Source organism: Seriola lalandi, unplaced genomic scaffold, assembly GCF_002814215.2.
Source record: "Seriola lalandi dorsalis isolate HSWRI2012SDOR001 ecotype SW California unplaced genomic scaffold, Sedor1 jcf7180002054372, whole genome shotgun sequence".
In the NCBI taxonomy this organism is placed as follows: domain Eukaryota; kingdom Metazoa; phylum Chordata; class Actinopteri; order Carangiformes; family Carangidae; genus Seriola; species Seriola lalandi.
Window position 1 is genome coordinate 26,889 of NW_019524925.1, and position 13,962 is coordinate 40,850.

The 13,962-nt window shown below is 40.3% G+C and overlaps 2 protein-coding genes across 2 annotated transcripts; both read left to right on the forward strand.

Annotated features, from left to right (window-relative positions):
- Positions 1–465: 465 nt before the first annotated feature.
- On the forward strand, positions 466–5,691 carry LOC111656870 (uncharacterized). The gene is made up of 6 exons (XM_023408766.2): positions 466–637; positions 2,312–2,401; positions 2,492–2,657; positions 3,294–3,536; positions 4,488–5,162; positions 5,248–5,691. Exons 1-6 carry the CDS (start codon positions 486–488, stop codon positions 5,290–5,292), a joined length of 1,371 nt encoding a protein of 456 aa, XP_023264534.2. The 5' UTR covers positions 466–485; the 3' UTR covers positions 5,293–5,691.
- Positions 5,692–8,140: 2,449 nt separating this feature from the next.
- Positions 8,141–13,956, forward strand: LOC111656874 (RAB11a, member RAS oncogene family). The gene is made up of 5 exons (XM_023408771.2): positions 8,141–8,309; positions 10,570–10,765; positions 11,501–11,694; positions 12,187–12,267; positions 13,569–13,956. Exons 1-5 carry the CDS (start codon positions 8,270–8,272, stop codon positions 13,703–13,705), a joined length of 648 nt encoding a protein of 215 aa, XP_023264539.1. The 5' UTR covers positions 8,141–8,269; the 3' UTR covers positions 13,706–13,956.
- Positions 13,957–13,962: the final 6 nt, after the last annotated feature.

Sequence of the window (13,962 nt, forward strand, 5' to 3'; positions counted from 1 at the left end):
TATCTAAATTGTTGCCCACATCTTAACCTTAAATTTGAATGGTTTACCTTGTTGGGATGGACTGTTTGTCCTCATATAATGAGAGTGTGATCAGATTTTTGTCCCAACAACACAAATACACTCTTGAGCGCGGACATACACATTCATGTCCCTGCTTCCTACTTCAGCTCCTCTACAATGTACATCAAACCAAAATAAAAGCAAATAAAATTAAAAATTTACTGTGTCTAATGTGACCAAACTATTAAAGTTCAATCTGGGACAAGGAACACAGATAGTAAAATGAAGCTGGCAACCCGATGACATGTAGAAGAGTCACTGGTAGATAAACTGAAACAATACCACCATTCAGATAAGAGAGACGCCCAGCAGAGGTAGTCAAATGAGGCACCTCGTCTTCCTTTTGAGAGTTAAATGCCAACCGAGCAGAGAGTATGTACTACAGTGCTACCACTATTCTGACGGCGCCTGACAAGAGTGTGAGGATGGAGAAGAACTTAGGTGTTGACCTGCAGATGGATACAGCAGAGGGAGGCCTAAAGGAGCTGGTGCTGAGGTGGTTCACTGAGACGCAAGCAGGGCTCATCCTGAACAATGGAAACTTCCCTGACTGGTTTCAAGGCTTCGCTGCGAGAAAGTAAGCAACACAGAAAAGAGAAGAGTCCTGGTCCAGGATCTGTGGTGTAGGAGTGAGAAGTATTTTTTTTTTCTGTTGGGAGCTAAAGACTCCTGTCTATGTGCTATGGCACATAACAGCTGCATTTGTTTTGGCCTGGTGGGTTTTAGTAGGTTGTGGTATTTTATTTGGCTTTATTTGAATAGGTTTCTGAATAGGCGTACTGTTGATATCTCTGTCATTAACATTATGTTTTTCCATTGTATATTTATGTGTTGGTTGCAGGGCTTTAGCTACTAAGAACACTAAGATCATGGTCAATTTGTACTAATTATTATGTCCATTTTATGTAGCTTTATGATTCTGCTCCACTGCAATTCAGAGGGGCATATTGTATTTTTTACTCCACTACTGGATATCTGTACGTGCATTAATGTGTAAGCAACATTTTACTGCTGCCGTTGGTCAAGGTCGAGCTAACTGGAACTATTTCATGTACTGCTGGGTAAAGTAATATATAACTATAGACCATCTTGCAATGGGATCATACTAGCCACAATGTCCAACCCATGATAAGTACCCAGTACTCATGGGCCAGACCACACCCATCTTTGAACTGGCCTTCATTTTGATGTCAGCTACACAACTGTAAAGTTTTGCGACTGTATCTTGCACGGTTATGATGCTATATCGGTGACAAAATCTGTCCACAGACAGACAGGCATATAAACACCTGCCAAGGTCCTCAAAACCAGCTCTGTGGTAGTTCCTGCTTCAGTAGTTGCCTCCAGGACATGAATTTGATATCATTCCTCCTTTTGTATGGTTACTCAGGGGTTTGAGAAACCTTGGGTGGGGGTTATCATATTTTTAGACTAAATGTATCTGTAAGTAAGAGTACTTTTAGGGAAACAAAAAAGTATTTATAAAAAAATATATAGTATTTCAAGTTATAGCGTTTAGCATTTGACCTTCAAATTAAAAATGAAATATATAAAGCATAGTTCAACAGTTAAACAAACACCAAAAAAATGCAAAAGAAAACTTTGTTTTTGCTGAAGGGGCTGTTGGAGGGGGGAAAAAAATCCTTGCTACAGCTGTGGTTAGTTCAATATTTGAAATATGTATAAAGGACGACTATGTTGCTTTTGTGGAACGGTGGCCAATGTGGCCACAAATGGCACTTACGAGATAACTGCGTGTTGAATTGGGTGTTTAATTTTGTGATGAAACCAGTTAAATGTGTATCTCTGACAAACTAAACTTTAGAGAACAAGTCCTGAGATGAAGTCAGTAAACTGACTCAGTGATGTCAGTTACACAAGTTTGCCAACATTAGCCACCATGAGCTTTAGTGAGTAAGACTGAATTAGCAAAAGCCCTAAGTGTATTGAATTGAGTTAAGTTGTGTTTTATTTCTTAGGAATTAAATTTTTCATTTTTAGGAGATACTCAACTTGATTCCTATTATAAAGGCAGTGTTTGCACACAGCAAAATCAATTTATTTGACAGGATCAATGACTCTGGACCTAATAGGAATGGATATAGTGTCAGTGAATCTATGTTTTCACTGCGTGATGAATAAAAGAGAGATATGAATTGGATGGAGGTTTCATGAGATAGCAGTGTTATTTCTAAATCTAATTTGCCTGCAAGTCTGTGAAAATGGTTCTGTCTCTGTCTCTCTGCCCCAGGGACGCGGAAGATCTACTGAGAGATAAAGCTCTGGGCTGTTTTCTCATTCGCCTCAGTGATAAAGCCATTGGCTACATCCTGTCCTACAAGTGAGACAAACCAAGTCTGCTGAATGTTGTTAAATTATTGTTTTACTGCCTTTCCAACTCATCTCACTGCCTGTGCATTTTCCTCCAAAGGGGCCACGACAGGTGCCGTCATTTTGTCATCACCCAGAATCAAGATGGGCAGTTTGTCATATCAGGAGACTGTCAGACTTACCACAGTCTCACAGAGCTGATAGAGCACTACAAGGTCAGCCCCATCCAGCCCTTTGGAGAATACCTGACCTCCAGCTGTTATGAAGTGAGTAGGGCCCTGTTAGCCACATACATTTTGAATAAGTTATTTATATTGATCCATCATTTACAATGTAAAGTCACTGTAAATGTGGAAATATGGAGATAACACAAATTATATCAAGCACATTCATGATGGATTATGAGAAAGTGGGCCATCACTTTGGCCTATGCAGTCTAAAATAGCTCAACAACTGTTCAATGGTCTACCAGATGGATTGGCACAATATTTTGTACCTACATTCATGGTGCCCAGAGGATGCATCCTGATGGCTTTGGTGATCCTCTGGCGTCTCATCTAGCACAATCATCAAGTCCGAGTTTGTCCAATTCTTTGGTTTATGATCAAATACCTGGGAAGGTACTGACAATCCCATGAGCCTTAGCTGAACTTTGTTTTTAGTACTAGTTAGCAAATGTTAGCTTGCTGACCACTAAGCTAAAATGCTGAACATGGCAACCATTATATTACGTTACCATTATAACATGTTAACATTGCCAATGTGTGCGTGTTAGCACTGCATTTGACTGCTGCCAGCATTGAAATGCCTCATTTACATGTCTCCCTTGTTTTCCTTGTTGAAGCCAGATGGGCCTGTGAAGAGCCATAAAGGGTAATAATAACACAGCTTGCTATTTTCAGGAAAATACAGGTGAGCTGTATGACGTGGTGAATTACAACACCAAAGGCAAGTCGGGGGTGAGTGTCCAAGCTCTGCGGAACCTGTGGGACCAGAAAAAGGATCATCACAGCAACCCTGGCAAGAATCAAAGGATTCAGCAGCAAAATGACGCTTCCACAGTGCAGCCACCCTCACTGCCACCTAAATCCAAAAGCAGAAAGCTGACAGGAACAGTGTCTGTAGATGCAATGTCCCTCTCACAGGTACGACAAAAACTAGAACTGACTGATTAGGTGATTTTCAAGATAGGTGTTGGCATAGGAAGAAAATTGTGCTGCATGTGAAAACACTCTTCTATCTATCATCAAAGGTTCACCAGCTTTGTCATGACCTCATACCAAACTATACTCTGTTGTTAGAACATTACACAAGCAAAACACTTCAATAAAACTTGCACCTGTGATTAATTACTCAAAATAGCAGAGTCACATACAAGTTGGTGTTATACAGGTGGATGAAATGTAATTAAAAAGTTAAGAAAAATACAATTTGAGTGTATTTTCCTGACTACACACACAACTTGTATCACTTTCAGTCATGCAGAAAGGGATCTGTATAGATTTGCCTACTGTACTTTTTTGTTAATTATTATTCAGTAATGGTTTAGATATTTAAAGTGCTTTCACTGAGATGCAGAGGCCAACTACAAAAGCCAGAACATGAGTATACACTAAAATTGTTAGATGACACAAACAGCCTGTCCACAGTTTGTAGTGTTAAATCAATGCACTGGTTTGCCAACATATTGGCTTTAATTATACATTGGATATTGGATTATCGTGTCATCTACTGCCATGATCCTATTTTCAAAAACCTTTAAAATGTTTTATTTCACCCGATACTTTAATGACCAAATACATGTATGACATTCCGATTAGCCTCAGCTGTACTTTGTGTTATCATTAAACTAGCATACTCAAATGCTAAACTACAGAATCCATTGTCAAACTTAATTAAAATCATATTGCGAGAGGAGAAAACCCAGCATTATTCACATAACATAACTCGATGGAAACAGACCATTGCTTCTATTTTGAACAAAACTGCAATGGAAACCCAGCTAGTGGCGCATAGCTCAAAGCCTCAGCCTCACAGAGCTACTAGCATGGCTGTACACTTTTAGTCTTATTGAACTGCTGTTTCATGTTTTTCAGGGTGTACCTCCAGTACCAAAAAGATCCATTCCTCTGGGATTCTCTCTGAGTGGATCTTTGCCTGAAACGACTTCACATCCAAGTGAAACTGAGACAAACAGATCAGAGAGACTGCAAGGAAACACAACCCCAGTGCCAATGACAGACAGAGACTCATTTAATACCACTGACACAAGCTATCCTGGGGATCTTTGTCCTCCTGGTACCACATACTCTGAGCTGACACAGGTGGAGAGCAGGAGCAAATCTTTGCCACAACTGGACAACAGCAATATGGAGGAGGAGGAGTACTCTAACCAGATGAGTAGTCCCTCCTTCACAACATCAGCATCTTATTCACCCACTCCACTGAAGAGAGTTACCTGCCACACTTACTCCCTCCATGATCCCAGAGCTCAGAGGCCGAGCACCTCCAGGTCAGAGCAGCAGAGCGCTGATCTGGAAATGTTGAGGTCCAACCCGCTGTACCAGGCCTCTGTGGGGCCTGGAGGGAGTTCAGCTCAGCAAGGAGATGGCACGTATGCTGAGGTACCCCAGGTGCCAACACCTGCTGGTCTACCTGATGACACCTATGAGCAGATCCCCGGGGAAGCCGCCGCAGCAGTCCAAGGCAACACTTATGAGTCGCTGGATGATATGAAGTCTAAGAAGTCCAAATCTACCTGGGGGAAAAATGTAAGTCAGACACAATGACCAGAGTTGTTAATGTTGAGATCAGAAAATAACTAATATAATGCCTCTTCTTCTTTTTTGTTTGCAGAACATGAAATGGAAGAAATTCCTTCCTGATTACATGAAGAAATAAATGCGACAAAAAGGACTCAGCATGTGGATGACTTTGTGTTCAAGCGCAGTCGACCATTTGATTTTTAGAAATTAAATGAGTATTACAAATGTATCAAAATATTATAATAGTATTTTATTAAGTATGAGACTGTATAATGTAAGATGTCTAAACACTGCAACAAAAAAAATTAACTCTGTATAAATTCAGCAGTAGTTATCATTTTAGTGTATTCAGGTTATTTTCCTCACATGTTTCGTATCTTACAATATAAAAATTTTCAAACAAGATGAATTAAGATACATTTTCCTATTATCATTATCATTATGGTTGTTATTAGTAGTTGTCGTGGTGGTGGTAGTAGTATTTTAGTATATTTTTAGCAGTGGGGACATTAAAAGGTGCTACAGTTTTTGGTCATTTGTGTATTTTTTCATTGAATCCTTTCAAACATTCACACAAGTTAACTTTTAAAATGAAAAACAAAAACAATTCAAACAATTCAAAACAAAAGTAAAGCATCAGTCACTGAGAGACATGGCTTCTGTCACTATTCATCATAAGTACATATTTATATGATTTGATTCATTTATGCATCTACAAACCATACAAATCCAATTAATAACACATTATGTGAAAAGACGCATTTCCATATGTTGTCCAACCAAATTTAAGTCTCTCCTGCTAGGAGTTGGTTTTCCTATTCCAATATATTTAAGAGCGACAGCAGAACACTGATTTTTTTTAACCCCTGAAGGTCCTGGCATTAATCATGCAAATAAGGTACTCAATTTAAATGTATAAATGTATTTAAGAAGAAGTATTAACATTTAAATGTACTTCAAAAACTGTCTGGAAACTGTGGCATTCAATGCCAGGATGTTTGACAGGAAAAAGAGTAATTGGAAATTTAAAAATTAAAACTATAGGTAACACAGCACAGACAGTATCACTATTATTTGTGTGAATAGATTGACAATCAGTGAGTAAATGTGTAATTTGTAAATATAAAACAGGCCATTAGACGCCGCACTGTTCACATGAAGCATCAAGAAATGAACCTTTTCTAGAACCAGTTTGCTGGGAAAGTAAATTTAAAGCGTCCCGACACAGTGGAACTTACCTCCAGAACCGGGCAGTTGATTTCTTCAAGCAAGGATGATATAACAGCCTGGGTACTCAGCGAGTCTTTCACTTAGGCTACTGACTGCTGGCTTTACACAGAGCCAGATTTCAGTTCACTGCGCCATGATGGTATTTTGGCGTCCACATATGAAGCAGAAATGGCGCGCTTTTTGTTCGGGTTCCGCCCCGCACGACCCGTTTCCTGTTCAACTGACTTCCGATACTGTTACAGGTTTGAAAAGTCTCTGCGTTTGTTTGTCCCCTAGTTTACTTTTCTTATGCTGTTGTTATTCATGTTATCCTGTTAAAGACTCGGACAGATCTGGGCCGAGAGATCCGGCTGAAGAGCGGTCTGACTGGTGAGCCAAGAAGAGTCCTACAACCCACCACCAGGCCCTAAATACACTGCATGTACCAGACTCGTCCCATTACCAGTTCTACCCTCCAGGATGACATTTATTCATTTCCTGCTATTTTCCCTACGCCAACCCTTCCCTTAGATGAAGGCTAGAAACGGATTACATGACTGCTCTTTTATTAAATGACACATTTACACAACATTACTGGCATTCTCATGGAAACACAGAATAAAGCAGCAAACATGGAGTCCAAAAAAATGTTAATAAACTGCAGCAAAAATCCATAAACTGCAGCAATAACTGAAGATAACAGACCCAACAGCAGCTTAAATGTCACATGTTATTCCTGTGCCAAAGAACAGTTAAATCTGTATTATCTGTCCTAAAGGAAGAAATCAGATTAACACAAGGGGCACCATCTTTGTTTTAGTACCAGTGGATGTATATTCCATTACAATGTCTTTTAAATGTCATAAATGACAAATGAAAATGTTGAATGCAGGAATTGCATTATTCTTTTTATTTAACCCCCCCACTTTAAGAGATACTGAGTGTAAATCATGAACTAATAGCATAATAACTAACAGCAGAAAAACATACTCTGGAGGTATAGACTGGTCATAGTGTAAAAAAATCAAAAGTTTGCTTTCATCTGTCAAGCTACTAAAATTTTACAGCTGAAATGCACTGCACTAACCCCATAATCTACAGTAGCTGTGTAGAGTACCCCCTAATAGGTCTCATCCAGATTTTGAATTGGTAATAAAGTTTAAGATGTGAAACATTCATTTTGGTGTAAGAAATTTCACAAGCCTTTTATGGCCTCACAGCATCTGAGCCCCATTCATTGTTATAGAGCAAACTGGGATGACAATGCACATTTTAGGGTTCTTCCTTTGGTTCCTAACTTTAGAAGAGAGTGCTGAATGTTCACAAATATTCAACAATCTGTGCCTTCTCTTGGCCTTTTGTATGTTTCTGTGGTTGTTTTGTGTCTCTTTGTGGTCATTTTGTCTCTCTTTGTGGTCAGTACAGGTCAATTTTGGGGCTCTGTGTATTTGTGGTCATTTTGCGTCATTGTGTGGTTGTTTTGTGTCTTTACGTGGTTGTTTGTGTATCTTTGAGGTCGCTTATTGTGCCACTATGAGGTTGTTTTGTGTCTCTTGGTGGTTGTTTGAATGATTTTCTGACCAGATATATTGACAGTCACTTCAAACAAAGCTGCTGATTCCTCAGGCCCTGTGAGCCTGCCCTGTAATCCTTTCATGACTGTATCTAGAGAAGAATTGGATTTACACTTCCTTGAACATTAAACGTGCTGGTCAGTTCCTTCTTTTGACCACTGGATGTCAGAGTGCTCTTTGTGCGTCACCTTGAGGCTGCCAGGGAAGAAGAAGAAATTACGGAAGTACAGCTCCCAAACAGATTCCCGTTGGAAGAGTAAAACACAGCAGATCGCCTTCTTTCCATTAAAACGCATCTAATCTCGGACTAATTCAATTCTCAATAAGACGATGGGCACTAGAGATGACGAGTATGACTATTTGTTCAAAGGTAAACCAAGCCTCTTCTTGTTATTGGCGCTCTGCTGGTCTGTTAGCTGAGAGGCTAACCAGGCCAGCTGACTGACTGCCAAGCTAACTTAGCCACCGTCAACCTTTGTGCTCTGATCGCTTTTCACCGAGCTGTCTTGAACATGTCAACAACTTTGATTAAGCTACACGACACATAACCACCCTTCTCTAAACCGTGCGGGTAGAAACACTCGTGGATTCGTCACGTTATGTTCGGTATCGTTAACCGACAGGGCGTCTTGAGCGTCAGCTGCTAGCAGTTAGCAGCTGTTAGCTGCTGTCGGTGGGCGCGGACCAGCTTCACGTCGGACACACCTAACGTTAACCGTTATCACATTATCTGTCGAGGTGCAGCTAAACGATGAACCGTGTTGTTAACCGCACCGAAATATACAAATTACACTTTTAATCAGTTTACAGCAGATCATGCTGCTAACTAGCTAGGCTAAGTGTTAGCTAGTTTTCTAGATAGAAAAGTGCTTTAGTTAAAGCTTGGTTAGGTAAACAATGAGGTCAGAGAAAATGTCCTGAGCAAAGTAAACAAACTGTCTAAATGTTAAAACGTTTGCATTTGCGAATTAACACAATTATCACTAAGGTATTAGAATGATTAATGAACCATCAGAGATCTATTCATATCTTAAATATTCGCCTTAGCTACATTTTTCTATTTGGTGGAATGTTATGTCACATGTTTTACGTTTTACATATGACGATGCTTTACAGTGATTAACATTACTCAGCCGCCACAGACTTGCACTGTGTCCTTTTACATTTTACAGACAACAGAATAACTCACTAAATATCTGCTGTTCTCAAAATTACAATACAAATAAACAGGTGATTCCCTGTCCAAACATCTCTTAGGACTCTGAGGAGTTGCAATGGACATTTTTCTGTATTTTTTTTTTTTTTTTTTTTTTTTTTTACATTTAATAGACTTTATTAATAGCAAACAATTTGCTGTGGAGTTATGGTAACACACAGGGGATTTTGTATTAAAAAGACTAACTTTAGAAGATACTTGATTTATCTAACGCACACAAGCCTCACATTAACTCTAGATAAACTTTGCAATGTATTTTCACATATAACAGACTGTGGATGTTGTTCCCCACCACCTGCATTGGAGAACAAGAGGAACGATTACAGCAAGCAAAGCCTGTCACATTGGTCACATGGGCACCTGACTATTGTTTTCAAAGAAACAGAAGTTGATTTGATTAAATTTGCTTCTTTTACATACAACATGCTGATCATAACAAATATTCAGATGTCGGCCTCGTGGTAGCTTGGCGACCTGTTGTCCAGGGTGTACATAGGATGAGCAGGCAGAGATAATGGGATGTAAATAAATAAATGATTAGTTTACATCCAAACATGTAAAGGTTCACAGGGTTCAGAATTCTTTATTTGTCACGTTTATACTTCAAGGCTGTAAAAACAATAATAAGGATGTAAAGAATATCTGCATGAAAGAAACTAGATAAAAGACTTAATAAAATTAAACTTAAAAGAGCATAAATTATTAATAATAGAAACATGTACTGTAATACCAATAATTAGGGTGAAAATAATGATTACTTTCATTATTCATTAACCTGCCAATTATTTTTGACATTGATAGTTGTGCTGCAATTAATGAATATTTCCATTGGTTAAATAGTCCATTTCCTCAATTAATCAATTAATTGTCAAGCCCATAAACTACCAGAAATAGTGAAAAATAACAATCACAGTTTTCTAATGTTCAAGGTGTCGTCTTCAGGTGACTTCTCTTATCAGACCAACAGTTCAACCCTCAAAGATTTTCAGTTCACTGTCAGAGCAGTCAAAGAAAAGCAGAAGCTGGAACTGGGGAATGTTTGGTACTTTTCTTTGAAAAATGACAAACTATTGATTGAATGGTTGCAGACTAGTTTTATGTCAAGTTGACTAAGCGGTAAATCAAGTAATTGTTGCACCTTTTTATAAACAATAATTGCGCATGATATGTTGTAAATATTAGTATATGATTAATGAGCAGCACAGAGATCAGAACATGCAAATATAATGTAATAAAAAAGGCGTAATAACATACAGGTATCATTTGTATGAAATCTGTTAGAAAGTGGTTATTATGATTTAAGGAAAAACTCGAACAGTGTATGTGTGCACAGGAAGTTGATCAATTGTGCACTTTCTTTCATATTATTCTTATAGGTTGTATTAAAATGTCTTTCCTCCATTGTGTGTTTCAGTCGTCCTTATCGGTGACTCGGGCGTGGGAAAGAGTAACCTGCTGTCACGTTTCACCCGCAACGAGTTCAACCTGGAGAGTAAGAGCACCATCGGAGTTGAGTTTGCCACACGCAGCATCCAGGTGGACGGCAAGACGGTGAAGGCCCAGATCTGGGACACAGCTGGCCAAGAGCGTTACCGTGCCATCACATCAGCGTGAGTATAGGAAGAGCTGGTCAGCGGGGCTCAGGACTCGGCTGTACAAACACACCAGCCAGATTATACTTTCGTCACAATTGAAATTGAACCAGTGACCACTGTATAATACTTCATAGGACAGCTCCAAAACACTTGGACTCGAGGATGAACTGATTAGAATTTGGTGGTCAGATGTGACCTCACAAAACATGTTTTTGGCCATAACTTAATACCTTCTGTTTTTTAGTTGTCCCTCTGTCTGACCCATTCTCTTGAATGCCTTTAGGGAATTTCCTCAGATTTGGCACAGACAGTCACTTTGTCTCAAAGATGACCTGATTAGATTTTGGGGGTCAAAAGCCAAAGGTCAAAGTCACTGTGACCTCATGTCAGTCCCAATCTTGTGAATTCAATATATCAGTAATGTCTGGAGGGAATTTCTTCAGATTACACACAAACATCCACTTGGACTCAAGAATGAACTGATTAGAATTTGATGCAAAGCCAAAATGCATCACATAAGACCTTGTTTATGAAACTTTAAACTTGTTACCTCCTAAAATAAAGCAGCTGAAACACAACCAAAACGCGTTTCCAGCTGCAACAACACAACACACAGACTGTAGCTGACATCAGGTACAAAATGCTCTAACCAGGTCACCTATAAGATTCTTTTCAATCAGCTCTGATTATAATTGTGCGATGATGACGGGTATTTGAAACATGTTTCCTGTGCTTGTGGCGCCGCTGCAGGTACTACCGTGGGGCGGTGGGGGCTCTTCTGGTTTACGACATTGCCAAGCATCTAACTTACGAGAACGTGGAGCGCTGGCTGAAGGAGCTGAGAGACCACGCCGACAGCAACATCGTCATCATGCTGGTGGGCAACAAGAGCGACCTGCGTCACCTCCGAGCTGTTCCTACCGACGAGGCCCGCGCCTTTGCTGGTAAAACTACTATCCTCTGTTTTTATTTCTACCCTTCATTTAACCAGAAATGCCTCATTGAAAAAAACTTCCTTTTATTGTCAAGAGAGTTCTGGTTGAGATGGGCAATAGTAAGAGTGAGTTACAGAGAAACAGAATAAGACAGAAAATCTGAATTAAACAGAAATGTGATTCCAAAATAACAATAAAAACATTTCTATAAGTGGTCTAAATCCAGAGAATTACTATTCAAAACAATAATTAAAGGTCCCATATTGTATAAAGTGAGATTTCCAGGTCTGTTTTGAGTATTAAGCAGGTCTAGGTTCTATAATTAATACTGTGAAAGTGTCAAAGTGCTTAGTCCACAGAGAAATGCACACAGCCTAAAAAAAACGAGCCGTCAGGACTTCAGATATTTCAGCTGAACTGGTCAAACTGCTCTGCTATGTATGGAATGCTAGATATCTGATGTATGGTTAACGTGCCCTGGTGCTCAACTTTGCCCTGCAGAGAAGAACGGTTTATCTTTCCTGGAGACGTCGGCTCTGGACTCCACCAACGTTGAGACGGCCTTCCAGACCATTCTGACAGGTTTGTACTGTGTGTTGTGTCCTGTGGTGTGTGCACATACGTATAACACGAACCTCTCCCTTGACTTTTAACAACCTCTGGGGCCAACGGACGTTACGTTTATTGAGGAAGTGATACACAGCTGTTCGTCAGAGCTGTGGTTTTAATGAGGGTGATTACAGTGAGAGGCAAGTCAGGTGTCTACTGAACACAGAAACACACCACACACCCCCACCGGATTAACTTTATAACATAATGAGGGCTGGAGAGTTCATCGAGTTTATCTGTTTAGGAGTGGCAAAGCTTTTCTTATCATGACAGAGATGATACATTTTCTTGTGCTAATGGTCCAGCTGGTGTCTGCACAGATAATAAGGTTAGTGAACTTGATGCCTTCATTTTTAAAAAATCATAACAGATATCAAAGATAAAGGTGGTGTTATTCTATATTTCTCTTAATGTCAACAAAGGCCATGAAAAGACCAGAACTAACAATGTCTTAGTTTGTCTCTCATTACTTCACAAATTCATTCCTACTGAAGATGCAGGAAATAGTGAATTTGTTGGGGACTTTTTTCAGTGGTGGATTAACCCACACTTGGTGCGCTAGTGAATGTATTCCAACAGGAGGATTGTGTGTGTTTTTATATTATATTATATTGTTAGATGCAGCTTATACACGTTAAATCTGAAATAATGATAAATTTTTTATGCTCCTGTAAAATCCAGTTTTTAAGATTGGGATCCAGTTTGTGGGTATTCTTAGACTAGATCGAACAATACATTCTGAACATGTGGGGGCAACGTGTGGGGCGGCTGCGGCCCAGGTGACAGAGTGGGTCATCACCTAATCACAGGTGTGATAGTGAATGGACTGCACTTATACAGCAATTTTCTAGTTGTAGAGACCACATTCACCCATTCACTCACACATGCATATATTACACCCATACACACACTCACTTATACACTGATGGGAACACCCATCAGAGGCAATTTGGGTTTCAGTATCTTGCCCAAAGACACTTCGACACACGGACTGTAGGAGCCGGGGATTGAACCACCAGCATTCTGATTAGCGGACGACCTTCCCTACCTCCTGAGCCACAGTTGGATCTGCAGCTCCTCCTCCAGACTTTTCTGTCATATTCTAATCTGTTTCCTGTCAGTTATCCGGTAGCCACAGGGTAAAATGCACGTCACACTCGCGTCGTCTGAAAACCAGGGCAGCAGTTCATTTTTTGTAAAACCTGTAGTCAGCAGGATGTACAGAAGCTAAACAGACTGTAAGTCTAAATAACTCTTTCATTCTTTCCCATCAGAGATCTACCGTATTGTCTCTCAGAAGCAGATGTCGGAGCGTCAGGAGAGCGACATGTCGCCCAGTAACAACGTGGTCAACATCCAGGTGCAGCCCACTGAGAACAAACCAAAGATGCAGTGCTGTCAGAACATCTAGCCCAGCTGCGGACCTGCTGCTATCCCCTCCCCTTTTTTCCCCTCTCTCTCTCCACAGTCCACACCTATGCCTCCCTCCCTCCCTGCCTCCCCCTCTACCCAGCTCCCGGCTGCCGGGCTCACAACTCCTCAACCCCAGACCCCCCTGCCCTCAGAAAATAGACTGCCTCGGTGTACTGCGTGGTGTGGGAGGGATGAGCCACAGCTTCAAGGCTGTGACCCAAACTCTGCACCTGCCTTGTACCTGCCCCCACCCCC

What these genes read in the sequence shown, in the direction of transcription:
- LOC111656870 (XM_023408766.2), top strand. Translation starts at nt 486, where the DNA reads ATGGAGAAGAACTTAGGTGTTGACCTGCAGATGGATACAGCAGAGGGA. An exon ending in TGACCTCCAGCTGTTATGAA is followed by an intron (nt 2,658 to 3,293) that starts GTGAGTAGGGCC and finishes TGCTATTTTCAG; the next exon opens with GAAAATACAGGTGAGCTGTA. An exon ending in ATGCAATGTCCCTCTCACAG is followed by an intron (nt 3,537 to 4,487) that starts GTACGACAAAAA and finishes CATGTTTTTCAG; the next exon opens with GGTGTACCTCCAGTACCAAA.
- LOC111656874 (XM_023408771.2), top strand. Translation starts at nt 8,270, where the DNA reads ATGGGCACTAGAGATGACGAGTATGACTATTTGTTCAAAG. An exon ending in GTATGACTATTTGTTCAAAG is followed by an intron (nt 8,310 to 10,569) that starts GTAAACCAAGCC and finishes TGTGTGTTTCAG; the next exon opens with TCGTCCTTATCGGTGACTCG. An exon ending in CTTCCAGACCATTCTGACAG is followed by an intron (nt 12,268 to 13,568) that starts GTTTGTACTGTG and finishes CTTTCCCATCAG; the next exon opens with AGATCTACCGTATTGTCTCT.